This window comes from Sorex araneus, chromosome 5, assembly GCF_027595985.1.
Source record: "Sorex araneus isolate mSorAra2 chromosome 5, mSorAra2.pri, whole genome shotgun sequence".
Taxonomy (NCBI): domain Eukaryota; kingdom Metazoa; phylum Chordata; class Mammalia; order Eulipotyphla; family Soricidae; genus Sorex; species Sorex araneus.
The window spans coordinates 145,595,712-145,613,051 of record NC_073306.1 but is presented as its reverse complement, the minus strand read 5'-3'; the positions used below and the strand labels follow the sequence as shown (position 1 = coordinate 145,613,051).

General features: G+C 64.4%; 1 protein-coding gene across 2 annotated transcripts in view; it reads right to left on the bottom strand.

Moving 5' to 3' along the window:
- Positions 1 to 17,340, bottom strand: part of CRMP1 (collapsin response mediator protein 1) — a 32,818-nt gene continuing 15,478 nt past the window's right edge. For both annotated transcript variants that reach the window (XM_055138371.1, XM_055138372.1), the window contains exons 2-14: positions 16,984 to 17,072; positions 14,202 to 14,386; positions 11,801 to 11,965; positions 8,521 to 8,582; positions 8,010 to 8,090; positions 7,655 to 7,723; positions 6,255 to 6,375; positions 6,014 to 6,170; positions 5,176 to 5,317; positions 4,335 to 4,505; positions 2,907 to 3,086; positions 2,366 to 2,531; positions 1 to 963 (exon numbers count right to left, since the gene is read on the bottom strand). In XM_055138371.1, coding sequence (XP_054994346.1) covers positions 872 to 963; positions 2,366 to 2,531; positions 2,907 to 3,086; positions 4,335 to 4,505; positions 5,176 to 5,317; positions 6,014 to 6,170; positions 6,255 to 6,375; positions 7,655 to 7,723; positions 8,010 to 8,090; positions 8,521 to 8,582; positions 11,801 to 11,965; positions 14,202 to 14,386; positions 16,984 to 17,072 — 1,680 coding nt within the window. In that variant the 3' untranslated portion in view covers positions 1 to 871. The remainder of the gene's footprint in view (positions 964 to 2,365; positions 2,532 to 2,906; positions 3,087 to 4,334; positions 4,506 to 5,175; positions 5,318 to 6,013; positions 6,171 to 6,254; positions 6,376 to 7,654; positions 7,724 to 8,009; positions 8,091 to 8,520; positions 8,583 to 11,800; positions 11,966 to 14,201; positions 14,387 to 16,983; positions 17,073 to 17,340) is intronic.

The following is a 17,340-nucleotide window of genomic DNA, read 5'->3' as shown; positions in this document are numbered from 1 at the left end:
TGGGCCAGCGGGCTGTTTATTTTTTCACAAGCTTTGAGTTCAGAAATAAGGACCACAACAAATCAGTTGTTAAGTAAAAATGGGGGTGATTACAAAGGAAAACTGTACAAAACTTTAAAAATCGGACTGCCCCGTCAACCGCCCCGGAGGGCCAGGACCAGCTGCTCGGGAGCAGGGCACGGCTGCACCCCCTCCCGCGCCACCGGCCCTGCGCAGGGACGACGAGAGAGCCGAGAGCACGGCCTGGCCCGGGCCTGAGGTCCAGAGCTGGCTGCAGGACACACACAGACCGCAGGACACAGGACGCGGTGGCCGGCTGGCCGTCTCGGAGATCTTGGACCTCAGTGGGAGGCTTCTCCAGTGTAGACTGGGGGGAGGGGACAATGAGTAAACATCTTGTGTTGAGAGCTCTGGGACCACCCCTGCGGGCCTGAGGTCTGACACAGCGTCCACGTCGGCCGTGGAGAGGCCGTCCGCCGGGCACGCTCACACTTGCATACGGAACTTCAGAACATGCAGCAACTACCCTACGACAGCTACGGGTGCAGAGGGGCCTCTCCCGGCAGCCGGGCGGCGGGCCGGGGTGGGAGGGACCGGAAGTGATGATGCGGGGGCGGGGGCACTAGGGAGACAGGTAGCCCCACCATGCTCTGGGCGGGCTCGGTGTGGACACGGCGTGGGGGTGGGGTGGGGGGGATTCCAGGCAAACACCACACTAGTACCACTTCTTCCTAACCAACAAGGAACGAACACCCTTCAATTTTCTTCCCCCCAGTCCCAAGCGAGACTGGGGGGGTCCATAACACCAGCAGGGGGCGGATGCATGTCACGCCCTGAATTTTTTGCTTGAGCACCTGCCGCCGCCAGCCCTTCAGCCGAGGCTGGTGATGTTGGAGCGGCCCCCCGGGGGCGCCACGATGCGGTGGCCAGTACGCCGGGGGTTGTTGTCGTCTATCTGGGCACCTGCAAGAGACAGCCCATCACTGCCACGCCATGCATGGGGGCACCAGGCGCAGGCCATCCCAGCTCCCCGAAGCCCTTGGAGGCAGGGGCCCCACACCCCCCGACCCACCTCAAGGGAGCTGCAGCCCCACAGACAGACGGGGTCCGAACCAGCCCCCACCCCCAAAACAGCTCAGCACCAAGTCCAGGTATGGTGACCTTAACCCATCATGAAGGCACATGTGGGGGGTCATGGGGCCCTCAAAGACTGAAGATCTCAGCCCAGTGTGCCTTGAGTTTGGGGTTCTGAGGAAGACAGGACACCCCACGCCCATAGTCTGCCAAGAACGCGCATCAGGCACCCATCAGCTTCCCTTGTCTCCGTGGGAGCCGAGACAGCGGGTGGAGACTCCGCCCTGTCCCCGGCCATGAGGGATGCTGGAGTCAGACAGTGCTTCGGCAGCGCCCTCTGCCCCAGTCTGGAGGGGGCACTGTGGGGTCCTTGCCGGAGCGGGGAAGCCTCGAGGGCTCGGGAACGGACAGCTGTGTGCCCCACGGGAGGTGCCTCTCCTGTGCCCACAGGGAGCGGGGCCGCATTTTGAGGAGTGAATGCCCAGCCGGGACACAGACAGGGACTATGAGGCAGACACTCTCCCAGCATCCAGCGTGTGTGTGTGTGTGTGTGTGTGTGTGTGTGTGTGTGCGCGCGCGCGTGCATCAGGGACTATGAGGCAGACGCTCTCCCAGTGTGTGTGTGTGTGTGCGTGCGTGCACACACGCGTGCATCACTGAGCACCTTTCAGCGCTGACTGTTCAGGTGCCATGAACAAGGCATGGGATGCAACAGAGTCTGCTGGGTGCACTGGGGGTGGCCCTGAACAAGCCAATGTCTGGGGCTGCCCCCCACCACACCCCTTTTTGTCCTCATGCCCTTCGCTGTGGCTCGGGCTGAGACTACACTCCCCAGCGCCTGGGCTTAGATTCTTAACGTCCATCTTGAAATGGCTGCATTTTAGGACGCCTTGTCGGGACGCATGGGTTTTGCCTCTGAACTGATGGTCACGGAGCACCCGAGGGTTTCTCCACCCCGCCGGCTCTCTGCAGGCGGGGCCCTGAGACTCCGCCTGTGGGCGCCTGCCCTCGTGTGGCGGTTCCTGGAACTGCAGGAAGGGAAGGCGCATGTACCCCTGATTTTGTGCTCAGGCGGGTGGGGTCCAGCGCCCAGTCCTGGCGAGTGACAGAGAATAGCTGGGGCCTAAATTACCACGTCACGCAGGGACAACAGCCTCTGTGCCCAGACGCAGCAACGGAGCAGGATGAGCTGATGGACCGAGGGTGGGGGCGTGCCGGCGCCCCACGGCTGGGGAGGTGGTGGGGGCTCCCCTCCCCCCCCACCTCTGCCTAGCCCGGTGCAGGGGCTCACCTGATAGGCTGAAGTTGGACTGGTGGAGGTTCCTGATGGGCGGAGGCTGGTGTTTGGAAGGCGAGGACTTGGCTGACGGGGCGGGCGTTGCATACTTGGGGGTGGCTGGCACCTCGTACACGGGGCCGTCATACATGCCCCTGGGCACGCCCTGCAGCCCGTACACCTGAGCAGGAGGGCGGAGGGTTGGCCGGAGGCACCAGCCTCCCAGCTCCCCAGTCGGCCCCTGACCGACCGAGATCTCACTCACGGACATACGTGCACTCACAAAGGAACAGGAACACTGGCTACACGCATGGCATCCCACACATAAAACCCAACACAGATAGATGTAAGCACGTGCAGCGGGCGTCATATACATGTACCCCAACAGGCACACGCAACTGACATGTTCTACAAATACGCGCACACACACACACACACACACACACACAGTGTTCAAACACGCAAGCCCCCAGCCCACTGTCCCCCCCCCGCCCCCGCTCCTGGGGCCCCTCCCAGCCCTACCCCAGACCCCCTCGTGCCCCGCCCCGGCCCCAACCTTGCTGCGCATGCGCACGCGCTGGTACAGGTGCTCCGGGAAGGGCTTCCGCGGGATGAAGCGGCCCGTGCCTTTGCTCACGTTGATGGTGCCGTCCTCGAAGACAATCTTGCCCTGGCTGATGACCAGCAGCGGGGCGCCGTGGCACTCCATGCCCTCGAAGATGTTGTACTCCACTGCCTGCGGGACACGCAGGAGGGGCTGCAGCCCGACCCAGCGAGCACCCACCATCGAGTCCACCAGGCCCCGCCCCATGGGAACCCTCACCTAGAACCTCTCCTCGGGAAACCCCTTGTCCCGAGGGCCCCTCTCCCAGGACCCCTCCCCAGGGGACCCTCCCTAAGGCCACAACTTCCAGTCCCTCTGGAGGCCTGTTCAAGGCTGTGTGACACGCTGCCACAGTGCCCTCATTTGTCCACCCCTCCCCGGAAGGGGGCACTTGTGGGGGGTCAGAAGAGAGTAAGGCAACAGGGGGGCGTCAGGGACACAGATGGGACCCCTGGAGCCAGACGACAAGGCTGCTCAGCCCTTGGTGAGTGGCCCTCGGGTAAGCAGCAGCACCTGACAGTGCCGGTGGGAGGTGGGTGTTGGATGGGGCGGGGTCAGGGCTAAGCCGAGGGGCTTCTCCCGGGGCCCCTGGGCAGACCAGAGGGTGCGCATGCCCGTCTCGGGGCGGTCTGTGGCCTGCCAGGCTGTGGGTAGGGGTCTGCAGCGCCGGGGGGCAGGCAGCCCTGGGCTGGGGCCCGAGCCGGACCCCCGGTGTCTGTGGGCAGCTGAGGGGGGAGTGAGCAGGAAGTCAAGGCCGCCCGCACAAGCCCACCTCCCCACCGCAGGCTGCTGCGGGCGGAGGAGCCCGCAGTGGGCAGGAGGGGACACGCCACCAGGACCCAGCCACAGACCCTGAAGGAGGCCGGGCCCGCGGCAGGGCCCGAGATGCACGGAGACACTGCACCCACAGCCTCCCCGCCCCACACACTTCCCCGCCCACCCGCTGCGAATCCAGGGTCTGCCTGAGGGGCAGTGGCTCGGGGCTCAGCCCCCCTCAGGACGCTGGTCTGAATGAGCCTGTTCCTCACAGCATCGGCCGGTGGCCCCAGAGAGGCCACACCCAGCCCACCCCAGCTGCTGCCTCTGCTCTAGGCGGGACCACAGACACCGGGCACTGACAGAGCTGGGACTGTGTGTGCGTGCGTGTGCGTGTGCGTGCGTGCGTGTGTGTGTGTGTGTGTGTGTGTGTGTGTGTGAGAGAGAGAGAGAGAGAGAGAGAGAGGAGAGGGAGGGGCGGGCATGATGGAGAGGCTGGAAGGGAACCCCGAATCGAATCTTGGGGCGCTCAGCTCAGACCCAGGCTGCAAACCCACAAGTCCCTCTCCCGCCCCCAGGCTTCCAGAGCCGCCACGGTCCTCGCCGTGCCTGACTGGGACTCACCGACTTGTGGCTCTTGGCTGTGATGGTCTTCACCTTGTCGGGGTCCCAGATGACCACATCGGCGTCCGAGCCCACAGCGATCCGCCCCTTTCTGGGGTACAAGTTAAAGATCTTGGCCGCGTTGCTGCTGGTCACAGCTACAAACTGGTTCTCGTCCATCCTGCCAGTGGCCTGGAGGCAACAAAGGGGAGAGGCCCGTGACCGGGAGAAGAGCGGTCAGCACTGCCCTGATCCGCTCCTGCCCACTGGTGGGCACGGCTTGCCTGGCCCACCGCAGTGGGCACAGCACCAACGGCTTGCACAAACGTTGCATCTATTCCAGAGTCACAGGGATCTGCAGCCCCCGAGGCCCACACCACGCAGGAAACACCTACAGTTCCAACAGTGACCTGTCCCGGGCTTCCCCTGCCTCCAAGGCCACTGCACGCTCCACACAGACAAGCACACACACCTGCACACACATGCACACACCTGCACACAACCTGCACATGCATACATACACACCTACACATGCATACACCTGCATGTACACATGCAGACACATACTTCTTACACACCTGTACGTGTACGTGTATACCTATATGCATGACACATACAAGCACACGTGTGTCCACACAGGCACACACGTATATGCACACGTGCGCACACAGTTGTGAAACTCCAGTGTGGCTCCCAGCAAACAGCGCCCCTTAGTGAGCACAGGCAGGATGGAACACGGTTGAGGTGGGAGGGGACACAGCCGCCAACGCTCCCGGGGTCCGTGCCCTCCCAGTCCCAGCCCCGGCACGCAGCAGGCGGGGGTCCGAGAACACGCAGTGCCCGACACGCGGAGGCTGCTCACCACCGCCTTGTCCCACACGACCGTCATCCGCTCCTCTATGCCGTTGACGCCCTCAGGGATGAGGGTGAAGTTGTCCTTGCCCACAGCCTTCTGGGAAGTGGTGAAGGGACAGTGGCCGCTGCCCGTGACCTGCAGGTCTCCACTAAGCAGAAACGGGGTGTGAGCTGAGTCCGCCACGGGGCGAGGTCCCACTGTAGACGCCGGAGCCTGGGCCAGACCCCCCTGCCTATCACCTGGGGTCCTCTGGCCTTCTGCAGCTTTTGCATCAGCCTTGGGAGGAAGCCCATTTCCCCTCAGCCACGCAGTGGCCTGCATTCTACTCTTGGTGTCACCTCTTCCTGGAAGCCCTGCGCGTGTCTCCCAGCAAGGGGCATGCATCTCCCCACCTCTCCCGAGGCCTCAGTGTTCCCTCCCTCGGCTGCCAAAGCCAAACTCTGACCACGTGCGTGAGCCACAGGCACCCCCCAACACAGGCTCCCACCTACAGGGCTGCAGAAACGGCTCCTGTGTGCCGGCGAGCAAACGGAGGTACGCACAACCCGGTTTATAGCACAGGCCCCCTGGGGCCCCAGACACTCATGCCCCGACCCCTGCTCTTGGTCCTGGGCCTTCCCAGGACACCCAAGAGCCCAGCACTGAAGAACGGTGCCTGCAGGGACTGAGGGTGTCGGAGGAGAGGCGGGGGGCGGGGACGGGGGACAGACGCCAGGACTCACAAACCCTGCACCCATTTCTGCAGCCGCCCAGAGTGCCCCGCCCAAGGCCACCTCCTGCAATGCATCCAGCCAGCCTCAGTTTCCCCCATCCCCACTCCCCTGCCCCCGGCCCGCAGGCTTACCAGGCCAGCAGAGACGTCAGGTAGTCGGGTGTGGTGGGGTCGGGGCTCAGGGGCGGGGAGGTGACGAAGGCCGCGGCCTTGGCCCAGTTCTTGCTCCAGTAGTGGGTCCCGTCCGTGCCCAGGCTGGCTGCGATAGGCTCGCCCACCACCAGGGGCCCTGCAGATGGTCAGCGGCCAGTTAGGAGCAAGTGAGGACAGCCTCGCCCCACTCTGGCCGAGCCCCTTCCCCGCAGCCCCCTACCTTTCTTCCGCGCCAGGGCGATGATGTCGGCCGCGCTCTTGCTCATCACCTTGGTGATGTACACGGGACAGTTGATGCGGCCGGCGATGGTGATGGCCCGGAACACGGCCTCGGCCTCCAGCTGAGGGCACAGCACAGGGCGGGGTCGGGCGGGAGGCAGCCGCTCGCCCGGCCCCAGGGCCCAGCCCCTTCTTTCCTCTCGGGGGAGGAAGCGTGTTCGAGTGGAGCGCCCCGCCCCAGGGGACTCACCCTCCAGGGAAGGAGGAGCCAGGCTGTGTGGGGGCTTCATAAGCTCCCCCACGACCTTCGTGGGGTGGGACAGATGCGCACACATGCACACGGGGCTGAGGGGTGACCCCTGGGACGTGAGGCTGAATCAGCCTCCTGCCACGGACTACAGATCACCGCCCCCACAACTACACGCACACCACACTACACATGCTCATACACCACACAATCATATACAATCATACATACCCCTCACACACACACATACACTCAGGCTCACACACACACTCATGCGCATTCATACCTTCACAATCATATTCCCCACAACTACACACTCATACACCAGCCATACCTTCACACACAAGTATCCTCATACACACATACACTCATACCCTCACACACACACTCATCCACACACACTCATGCGCACTCATACCTTCACAATCATACTCCCCACATCTACACTCATATACCAGCCATACCTTCACACACAAGTACCCTCACACACACATACACTCACCCTCACACTCATAACCTGACCTTCATATCCTCATGCTCACAGCCCCACACTCATGCCCTCAAACTCACCCTCATATCCCCACACACACTCGTACCATTACACACATTCATATCACACACACTCATACCCTCGCACATGTTCATACCCTCATACACACTCACACCCTCACACACTCATACCCTTAAACTCTCAGAAACACACTCACACATGCTCATATGCTCACACACATATCCATACTTTCTCACACACATACCCTCACAAAGAATCATACACTCACATATTCACACCCTCACACGCACATTCCCTCACACTCATACCCTCACTCTCACAAACACACTCACACCCTCACGCATGCCATACAAATGCCCACACTCATATCTCCACATCCTCTCTCACACACACTCCCAAGGGCACTCTCCCAACCCCCAGAGCACAGCAGGCTGTGCTGGGTCCCACTCTCCCATTAGAAATACTCCTGACTCGGCCCAGACAGTCCCAATTGTTCCCTGGGAGAGACGTTCCTGGGCTCCCAGGACCTCTCAGTAATTCCCTGCGAGGCTGCATGGGCCGGGATATTGGGGGGATCAGGGATGGAGACGGAGCAGATGGAACTGTGGTGACCTCTTGCAGTGATGGAGCTGGAGTCCTTTACCTCCTCGGGTCTGCTCAGAGCGTGGCCCTCAGGCCCTGTAATGCCCATCTCTAAGATCCGCTTCTGCTCCTACAAGACAAGACCCCGAATTAGGTTTCCTGCCAGGCAGGGACCCCTGGTCAGAGTCCAGTCAGGGCAGGGACCCCGAGTCTGAGTCCAGTCAGGGCAGGGACCCCGAGTCTGAGTCCAGTCAGGGCAGGGACCCCTGGTCAGAGTCCAGTGAGGGCAGGGACCGCAAGTCAGAGTCCAGTCAGGACAGGGACCCCGAGTCAGAGTCCAGTCAGGGCAGAGACACAGATGCAGAGAGACACAAACACAGACAGAGACAGAGACACGGCAGATGACCAAGACTCACCTGAGCTATCAAATCTCCATTTTCTGCGTGGACCAGGATTACAGCTCCCAACCCCTTCAGGAAGGTGAAGGCTTCGTAGAGCTAAGGGGGTTCCCAGGGAGGAGAGGAGCTGTCAGTCACAGCGCCCCAGGGCCCTGCTCGCCCATGGGTGCTGCTGTGACTGTGCGTGAGGAAGGGAAGGCACCCACTAGGGAACCCGGCCTTCCCCACACTCAGGGAGGGGATCAACGAGGCCACACCCCCGTGACAGACAGGGCGGGGCCCGGCGAGGCCACACCCACGTGACAGACAGGGCGGGGCCAGGCGAGGCCACACCCCCGTGACAGACGGGGCGGGGTCTGGTGAGGCCACACCCACCACACCCACGTGGCACAGGCCCCGCCTGTTCAGAGCCTGGGCGCGCCTTCTGTTACACACACACCCTCCCCGACCTACATTTTGGCTCTAAGAGTGACAAAGAGTGCTTTCAAGTTGGGGTGACGGCACGCCCTCTGCACCCCGGGGCCCCCACCTGGCTGTCAGACATCTGGTACAGGTCCTTGTAGGCCATGTAGACTTGGAAGGAGTTGACGCCTGTTGGGAGAGACAGAGAAGGGCACACGCCTTGAACAACCCCAGGCGGGTGCTGCCCTCGGTGCTCACTGGCCCACAGCAGTGCTGAGCCACCGCTGGCAGCGGCATGGACGTGCCAAGAAGAGCACAGCCAGAGAGTGGGCGCTGGCCACAGCTGGGAGGGCCACGGACACACCATCTGCTGGGGTGTGACGGGGATTGCAGAGGCCTCCTGGGAAGGTGACACGTGAACTGAGTGTGTGTGTACGTGCGTATGTGTGTGTGCATGTGAATATGTACGTGCGCATGTGTGCATGTGTGCGTGTGTGTGCACGCCTGCGCACGGGCCAAGGGGCATGGAAAGAAGCTGGTCCCTCAGCCTTCGGCGCGTGTCCTGATGAGGGGCGTGGAGCAACTGCTGCCACCACGCCCTCACACCCTCCACTGCCACACCGTTCTGCACTACTCCAAGTTCCCGTCCCCCGGGCTCAGCTGCAGCGGCTGCTGCTAAGTGCCCCCAAGGAAGGGTGGGCGCCCTCTCCCCCACCCAGCTGCTGGGGCGCTGCAGGCTCTGCCCCCCAGAGCCCTCGTGTCTGCAGTGGCACCCAAGGGGGCACAGGAGCACCCAGAGACCTGGAGCACAGTCTCGACTGCACGCCCCTCCCGGGAGGAGCCAGAAGGTGACCCCAAGTTTCTGAGTGGGGGGCACCAACACGGGCCCTGGCAAGTCTCCCGGGGAGCAGCACCCCCAAAGGGGCCCCGATCTCCTCCCAGAACCTCCCAGGCAAAGCACCACTGTGTCGGGGACCCCACCAAGGGCCCCGAGTGGGAGTGGGGGTTCCCAGGATGACCCGGGCCCTAAGGAGCACCGAGGGTTCGCACACGTGAGTGGGGAGTAAGATCAGAGACACAATCGAGGAAGCAGGGGACAGCGACTCGACAGCGGTCGTGGGGCCCTCAGCCCCCCTGGTTGCTCCCCTAAGACCCAGAGCCGACTCTGACCCCAGGCAGCCATGGGGCAGAGGGTTCAAGCCCTGGCCGAGTGGGTGGGTCTGTCCCTTCAGCCCTAGGCTCGGGCCCGTCTCTGCCTCCAGGACCCACTGACCGAGGAAGCGAGTTTCTGAAAACTCACAGGCAGCAGGGAGACCTGAGCCCGCCTCGGAAAGCACTGATCCGGGAGGCTTCTGTGAGAGGGCACCAAAGCCAGGTCAATGGTCTCCGCTAACACAGCCTCTCATGAGGAAACTGAGGCACAGAGCGGGGGCCCGGGCAGCTCAAGTCACTGAGCTGCTGGGGAAGGGCCCCCGCCTACAACATTCAGGGTGCCCGACAGGAAGAACGCGCAGCTGACCTGCGATGCGGGGCTGGGCTTCCAACCGGACGCAGGACAGTGACGGCCACACACACTCGCCCGGAGCTCGGCACAGGGAAGCGTCTCAGGGCTGGCTGGGCACCAGAGCCCTCCCGAGCCCCTCCCGAAGCTCCCAGGCCAGGAAGAAGTCGGCACCAGGGCCCAGGACACTGGTGAGGACCCCGCAAGCCTGAGGTCATGCAGCAGCACCTTCCCCACAGGGACAGACTCTGCCGGCACCCTGAGGGGTCGGGCTGGGAGTCTTGCAACCAGAAAGGTGTGAGAACGCCACCGTCATAAAGTGTGAGCTCCTACACGTGCAACCTGAGGGCACACTCGGGTGTAGCTGCTGTGCAAGGCGGTAAGTCCCGGAGGACATGCGTATAAGCCAGAGAGCACACGTGTAAGTCAGAGCACATGCGCAAGCCCTGGAAGGCATGTGTGCAGGCCCCGAAAAGCAGTGTGTACGCCAGAGGGCACGTGTGTAAGCCCAGAGGGAATGTGTGTAAGTCCGGAGAGCACATGTGTGAGCCCACAGAGCATGCGTGGAAGCCCAGAGAGCACTATAAGCCCTGCAACAAGAATAGTCTGCAGAGCCCAGCGAGCACTGGAGCCAAGCATGGGAGCACCCCTCCCCGTGGACACGCACTGGGGGCATCAGACGTGTCTGGGTGTCACGCAGAACCCCAGACCCTGACAATCAGCGCTCACGGCTACACTGGACACAGCTGGACAGGTTCCTGCCCCCAGGGCTGGCGGATTCCAGAGAAGCGGCCTGGGCAGCTCTGGGGGGCAGCCCGGACCCACCTGGCGCTGAGGGTCACGACCGCCACCAGGCTCCGCCTCCCCGCCCCCACGCGGTTCCGTTTCTGGGGATGTAGGCAGGTAATTAAGACAAACACGTCGAAACCCTGACGCCTCTCCAGGGAAGGGGAGGGGAAACCGAGGCGAAGCAACGGGATCCTCCGTACAATGAGCCACTGCACGTCTCAGCTGAGGCGAGACGCCCCCAAACACACCCAGTGACTCGGTGCCCACACACGGCCACAGCAAAGCTGTATCGGGAGGAAACGGTCTCCACAGCCGGCATGGGGCCTGCGCTGAGGCTGACGAGGGCGGCCACGCGGGGCCAGGCAAGGAGTTCTCTCACCTCTATGTCCCCCGTCCCCTCTCCCCCTCCCCCCTCCCCTTTCTCCACAACCCTCTCCTCTCCCTCTCCCCGGCCCTCCACTCCCTTTTAGGTCGCAATGGTGAAACTCCTACAGCGTCTTTATTTCGCAACTGCAACCCTCTCCCCTGCTCTCCACGGCCCGTCCCCTGAGTGAGGCGTCTCCTCAGAGCACCTGGGCCCTCCCCCTGAAGGAGGCCCCCCTGCTCCCTGCATCACCCCTGCTGCACAGTGGCTTCACGTCACTTCACTCCACCTGGCCGAGTGATGCTGAGACAAGTGCGGCTGTGGGAGGGGCCGGGTGGGCAGATGAGGGGACTGTGGGCAGCTGAGGGGCCGGGTGGGCAGCCGAGGGGCCGTGTGGGCAGCCGAGGGGCCGTGTGCGCAGCTGGGGGCCGTGTGGGCAGCCGAGGGGCCATGTGCGCAGCTGGGGACCGTGTGGGCAGCCGGGGGGCCGTGTGGGCGGCCGAGGGGCCGAGTGGGCAGCCGAGGGGCCGAGTGGGCAGCTGAGGGGACTGTGGGCAGCCGAGGGGCCATGTGGGCAGCCACGGGGCCATGTGGGCAGCTGTGGGGCCATGTGGGTGGCTGAGGGGACTGTGGGCAGCCGAGGGGCCGTGTGGAGCCGCGGGGCCGTGTGCAGCTGCGCGGAGTTTGGGCTGACCTCAAACTGATCCAGCAAGGCCCCGGGGATTCCAGAACCCTCCATGCGATCGCACTGACCTTTGTCCTGCACCAGCACCTCCAGCTCCTCCCGGACACCTTCGTACCAGCTCGTGATGTCCACATGCAGCGAGTAGTCGCAGCAGGACTTGGTGTCAGCGGCCTCGTGCCACTTCTCAAAGGCGGTCAGCAGGCTGGACCCAGGCTCCGGGACAACATGATCAACTGGGACAGGAAAATACACGTCATGCCCAGGCTCAGGGCTCTGCGGCCACGTCAGGAGTTTGAAGCTGGGACCTGTGTCGCCATCATCCTCACCACCATCGTCACCCGCCATCTTCACTGTCGCCATGTCACCAGCAGCCCACCCTCACCCCTGCCGCCATCAGCGTCACCAGCACCACCTCAGCACCACTGCTGTCCTCACCCTCCCCGCTGCCAGGCCACGCTCAGCAGCGTCGCCGTCACATCACCATCCCCGCTGCCACGATCACTCCGCAGCAGAGCCAGCGCAACCGTGGAGATGGGCTTTCTCGGCAGTGACACTGTCACACCTGCCTCAGTCTTCCTCACCAGCAGCAGGGCCGCCACCGCCGCCACCACACCTGCATCCTGAGCGCTCACTGCGCGAGGCGCCTCGCCGCCTCCTCACACCGCCCGGGAAGCCACCGAGCCCCCACTTTGATCTCACTGAAGAGACGGAGCCGCAGGGAGCGTAAGGGCCATGCGGGGGCCACGGGGCCCAGACCCTGCCAGAGAGAGTGTCCACTCCAAGGCCACCCGTCGGACCCACGCTGGCCCAGCTCTCAGTGGACTCTCCATCCACCACATCAGGCCTGGGCCTCTCCATCCAAACGCCCTCACGCCTCACATATGACGGAGAGTGTGGGGGGGCTCCCCAGGGACTCACGGCTGGCACTAACCTCAATGGCGTCCCCCCTCCCCTGCGCCCAGCTCGCAGGCACAGAGCCCCCAGCCAAGAGCTTCCACACAGAGCAGGGACACAGCTACATGCCATCCCACGCTCACCCCCCCACACAGATACCACAGAGCACACACACACCACACACACCACACAGATACCAGGCTCTGCACACACAAGACCACAGACACCACAGACCACACACACCACACAGATACCATAGACGCCGCAGACACCAGACACACAAACAACAGATACCACAGAGCACACACACCACACAGATACCACAGATGCTGCAGACACCAGACACACAAACAACAGATATCACAGACCACACACACCACACAGATACCTCAGACACCGCAGACACCAGACACACAAATGACAGATAACACAGAGCACACACACCAGATACCACAGACGCCGCAGACACCAGACACACAAACGACAGATAACACAGAGCACACACACCACACACACCACACAGATACCACAGACATTGCAGGCACCACAGACACCACAGAGCACAGACTCAAGACCACACAGGCCACAGCAACACCACACAGATACCACAGACACTGCAAATACCACATAATACCACACAAACCACTGATGACGAAGACACCACACAAACCACAGACATCACATAAACACACAAACCACACACACCAGACATCGCAGGAGCCAGCCAGACATCACACAAACCACAGACATCACAGACTCCGCAGGGTAGCGGCTCCCCGGCCACGGGAGGGGCAAGGATCTCCCTCCTGTGAGGGGGCTGGAGCCCCTCTGGGAGGGACGGGCCGCCGGGCTGGGCAGGTGCCTGAGCACGCAAGGCAGCGCGGCTGAGCGGACCTTCACAAATGCCTGTGTAAGCAGCTCTTGAAGTAACTGCAGAGCCAGGGGCGGAGACCACTGCCCAGCAGCACGGTTCCCGGGGGTTACGGGTCGGGCCTGGTGACCCCGTGGGAGGACAGGGTGCGCCTGGGCTCCTCCATCCCCCAGGAAAGGGCAGGCTCCAGAACCTGGCACAGAGCAGACCACGCTGGCCCGAGCCCCGGCCTCTGACCAAATGAACCAGCCTCTGGGTGAGGTCTGGGGCCTAGGGGGTCTGGAAGGGACTGTGCAGGGGGACAGCCCTGGGGCACTTGCTCCCAGGTCCCACCTGTGTGTCCCAGGGCACCACGCTTGACCTCTCTGGGCCTCCACGTTCCCCTCTGTGCAAATCATTCTTCTGTCAGCCGGGCGCGCTCCACCCCGGCACCTCCGGACAAGAGATGCCGAGACCCTCCTGCGCCAGCACCACGGCACGGAGCCGAGACCTGGCCCGGACCCGGCCCCACGCACCCAGCCCACGGCCAGACCCGGCCCAAACCCGGCCCCACGCGCCCAGCCCACGGCCAGACCAGCGGCACCACAGGTGGCCTGGCGACACCGTGGCCAGCGCCAAGTCACAGGGCGTGGGCGTGGCCACTGGGTGACCCGGACTGCTGCCTCGCCCCGACCCTCCGCCCCCCTGGGGGGCAGGACACTCACTGATCATGGTGGTGCCGCCCGCCAGCGCGGCCCGTGTGCCCTGGAAGAAGCCGTCAGCCGCCGCCAGGCCCTGCCAGGGCTTCTGCAGGGACGTGTTGACGTCGATGCCGCCGGGGAGGACCACCCGCCCATTGGCCTCGATGGTCTTCACGCCGCCCGGCACGATGAGGTTCTCCCCGATTTGCCTGCAGACAAGAGTCGGGCGTGGGCGCGGGTCCCCGTGGGAGACGCCCCGGCGGCCGGTCACACCGACCCCCAAGAGCACTGGGCCTCGGGCCCCAGCAGGAGAGTGGGCAGCAGAGCGCGGCCCGGGCACGCGCAGGCACCCGGCAGGCGGAGAGTGGGTGAGGCCCCAGCCGTGCACGGCCACCCGGGGGGACGGGACCGGAGCGGGCCGAGTGCGAGTCAGGCGGGAGAGGAGCCCGAGGGGTCCGGGCAAAGAGCAAGGCTGGGCGGGCGGGCGAGAGGGGCTGCAAGCCTGCGAGGGGACAGTGTCACAGCGACAGGGGAGGGGGCGGGGCAGGGGGCCCGACACGCTGCCGGGGCAGGGGAGGGGCCTTCGAATGAGTTAAATAATAACAGGGAAGTTGGTTCGAGCCGCACTGCCTCAGAAGAAACCACAGGACAAGGCCCCACGGGGGGGCCCGGGTCCCGGGAGAGGAGCCACTGCCCGGGCCAGGCCAGCGAGGCTCACAAACCTGATTCCAGGGATGGACAGACAGGACAAGGGGAAGGCGTCCGCCTGCACGCCGCGCACTTGGGCTCCGCTCCCGGCCCCGCGTGGGCCCCAGGCCCGTCAGCAGTGACCCCTGAGCACTGCTGGGCGTGGCCCCCAGCAGCATAAAATTAAATAAGAAAGACCTCAATCAAGGTCCCGCATTCAAGCCCATGGCCGAGCACTGACCCTGTTGGGCCCACGCTGTGAGCCACGTGCCACACAGTGACCCCAACTCCATCCCGCCCCCGAGCACTCCCGAGGCTCAAATTGAAGTGCTCTAGAAGAGAAGAGTGGAAACCCAGATATATGGCCTCCGGGAGCAGGCACGAATCGTGCTTCTGGGTCACAGGAAAGCCCCCATGGGGCAGGGAGACGGCTGAGAGGGCAGGGGCGTGGTTGTGCGTGCGGGGGCCCAGGCGTGGCTCGGCAAGGTCCCCCACACAATCTGCGGGGCACTGCCAGGTGTGAGCCCAAACCGCAGCGGGACGCAGGAGGGCAGCGAGCGGGAAGTCAGACCCACGCAGGGGGCACGCAGGGGGCACGCGGGGGGCACACGGGGGGGGGGGCAGGAAGCCCTCCCCACACATGGCTCGGCACCTCTGTGAGCCAAGTCAGCTCAAGTGCGTTGTCGGGCACAGTGAGGGCCGCTGTGACATCAAAGCAGCCGCCAGCACGGCCGGCAGGCGACAGGCCCCGCGGACACGCAGGCCAGGCCGGCCTTGCTGGGGACACTGAAGCCTGTGACCAGCGCATCTCCCTGCCTGCAGCTGCTTCTCTGGCCGCCTCCCAGCCACCCTTCGAGGGAAGAGGCATCCTCCAGCGGGCAGACACTCAGACAGCCCAGGACCCCCAGCCACCCTCAGGCCCCGCTCCCTGGACAAGAGCCACAGAAACTGGCAAAGTGCAGGCAGGAGCGGGGCAGAGAGCAGGGGTGGGAGAGGGCAGAGAGCAGGGATGGGAGGGGGCAGAGAGGAGGGGTGGGAGGAGCAGAGGGGGGGGAGGGGGCAGAGAGCAGGGGCGGGAGGGGCAGAGCGAGGGGGGGGGCGGAGTGCAGGGATGGAGAGGGCGGGCAGGGCCCTTCTCTCGGCAGCGGGGCAGCTGCTTGGCTACACGTGTCTGTCCACACAGCCCCCATCAAGTGTGCAATCCCAGCCAGAGGCCACAGCATGCCAGGATTGGGGGTCGGGGGGCTCCTCACCCCAGCACTCTCTGAGGCCGGCGGGGGCCCAGACACAGAGCCCCTCCCCAGCGCGTGGGGCCCTGGTCCCTGCCGGGTGAAGCAGAGGCTCCAGCCAGCAGGGGGGAAGGAAGCCTCCCCGCCCCCGGAGCTGCAGGGGGAACCCCAGAAACTCCACATTCCACAGCCTCAGGGCGCCCCAATGGCAGGGACCCCCAGGGGGTGGCCCTCTCGGCCCTGCACGCGGCTCCGCAAACAGCGGGCTCACCCCGTCCTCTCCTTCCCAAGGCGGGGGCTGAGCTGGACACCCACTGCCCACACGGCCCCAGCCCGGCGGCAGCCACCTGTGAGCCACACTCGGGGATCCCCGAGGCAGCCACACGAACCCCCGTTTCCCGTTGGCCTTAACCTACTGACAGTACCAGGGTGGGGGCCTGACAGGGGTGCCGGGCTGGACCCTCCCAACCTTCGCACCCCAGCCCTGATCTCCACAGCACCCGAGGGGGCTCCAGGCGGACCCAGGACTCGGGCGATAAATGGCCAGGCAGTGAGCGGCCCGGGCGGCGAGGGGCCGGGGGCAGGTGGTGAGGGGCCGGGGGCAGGGTGGCGAGGGGCCAGGGCGTGGCGAGGAGTGGGGGCAGGGTGGTGAGGGCCGGGGGCAGGGTGGCAAGGGCCGGGGGCAGGGTGGCAAGGTCCGGGGGCAGGTGGCAAGGGACGGGGGCAGATGGCAAGGGCCGGGGGCAGATGGCAAGGGCCGGGGGCAGGGTGGCAAGGTCCTGGGGCAGGTGGCAAGGGACGGGGGCAGGTGGCAAGGGCCGGGGGCAGGTGGCAAGGGCCGGGGGCAGGGTGGTGAGAGCCAGGGCGCTTTGAGGGCCTCATGCACGCACTTGATGAGCCCATCCTCCAGGTAGACGTCGGCGTAGAAGGACTGGTCATCGTTGACAATCCGCCCGCCTTTGATGAGCAGCCGGTCACTCTGAAAGCAAGCAGAGGACAGGTGAGCGGGGACGGGCAGGGAGCACGACGGCCAGGGCTCTCCAAGGCCGACCCCACGGAACAGCCGCCCGCGCCCCCGGGGCCCCCACAGCCCCACTGGCTGCCGCTGCGGAATGAACCCTGCTCCAGGCACCGTGGCACGTCCCCACACACGTCTCCCTCCATCAGGGTCCGACACGGCTTTTTCCTTTGTGTTTCCAAACATTCAAAATTTTATCGTGATGACGGTGTCAGGGTTTACAAAGCTA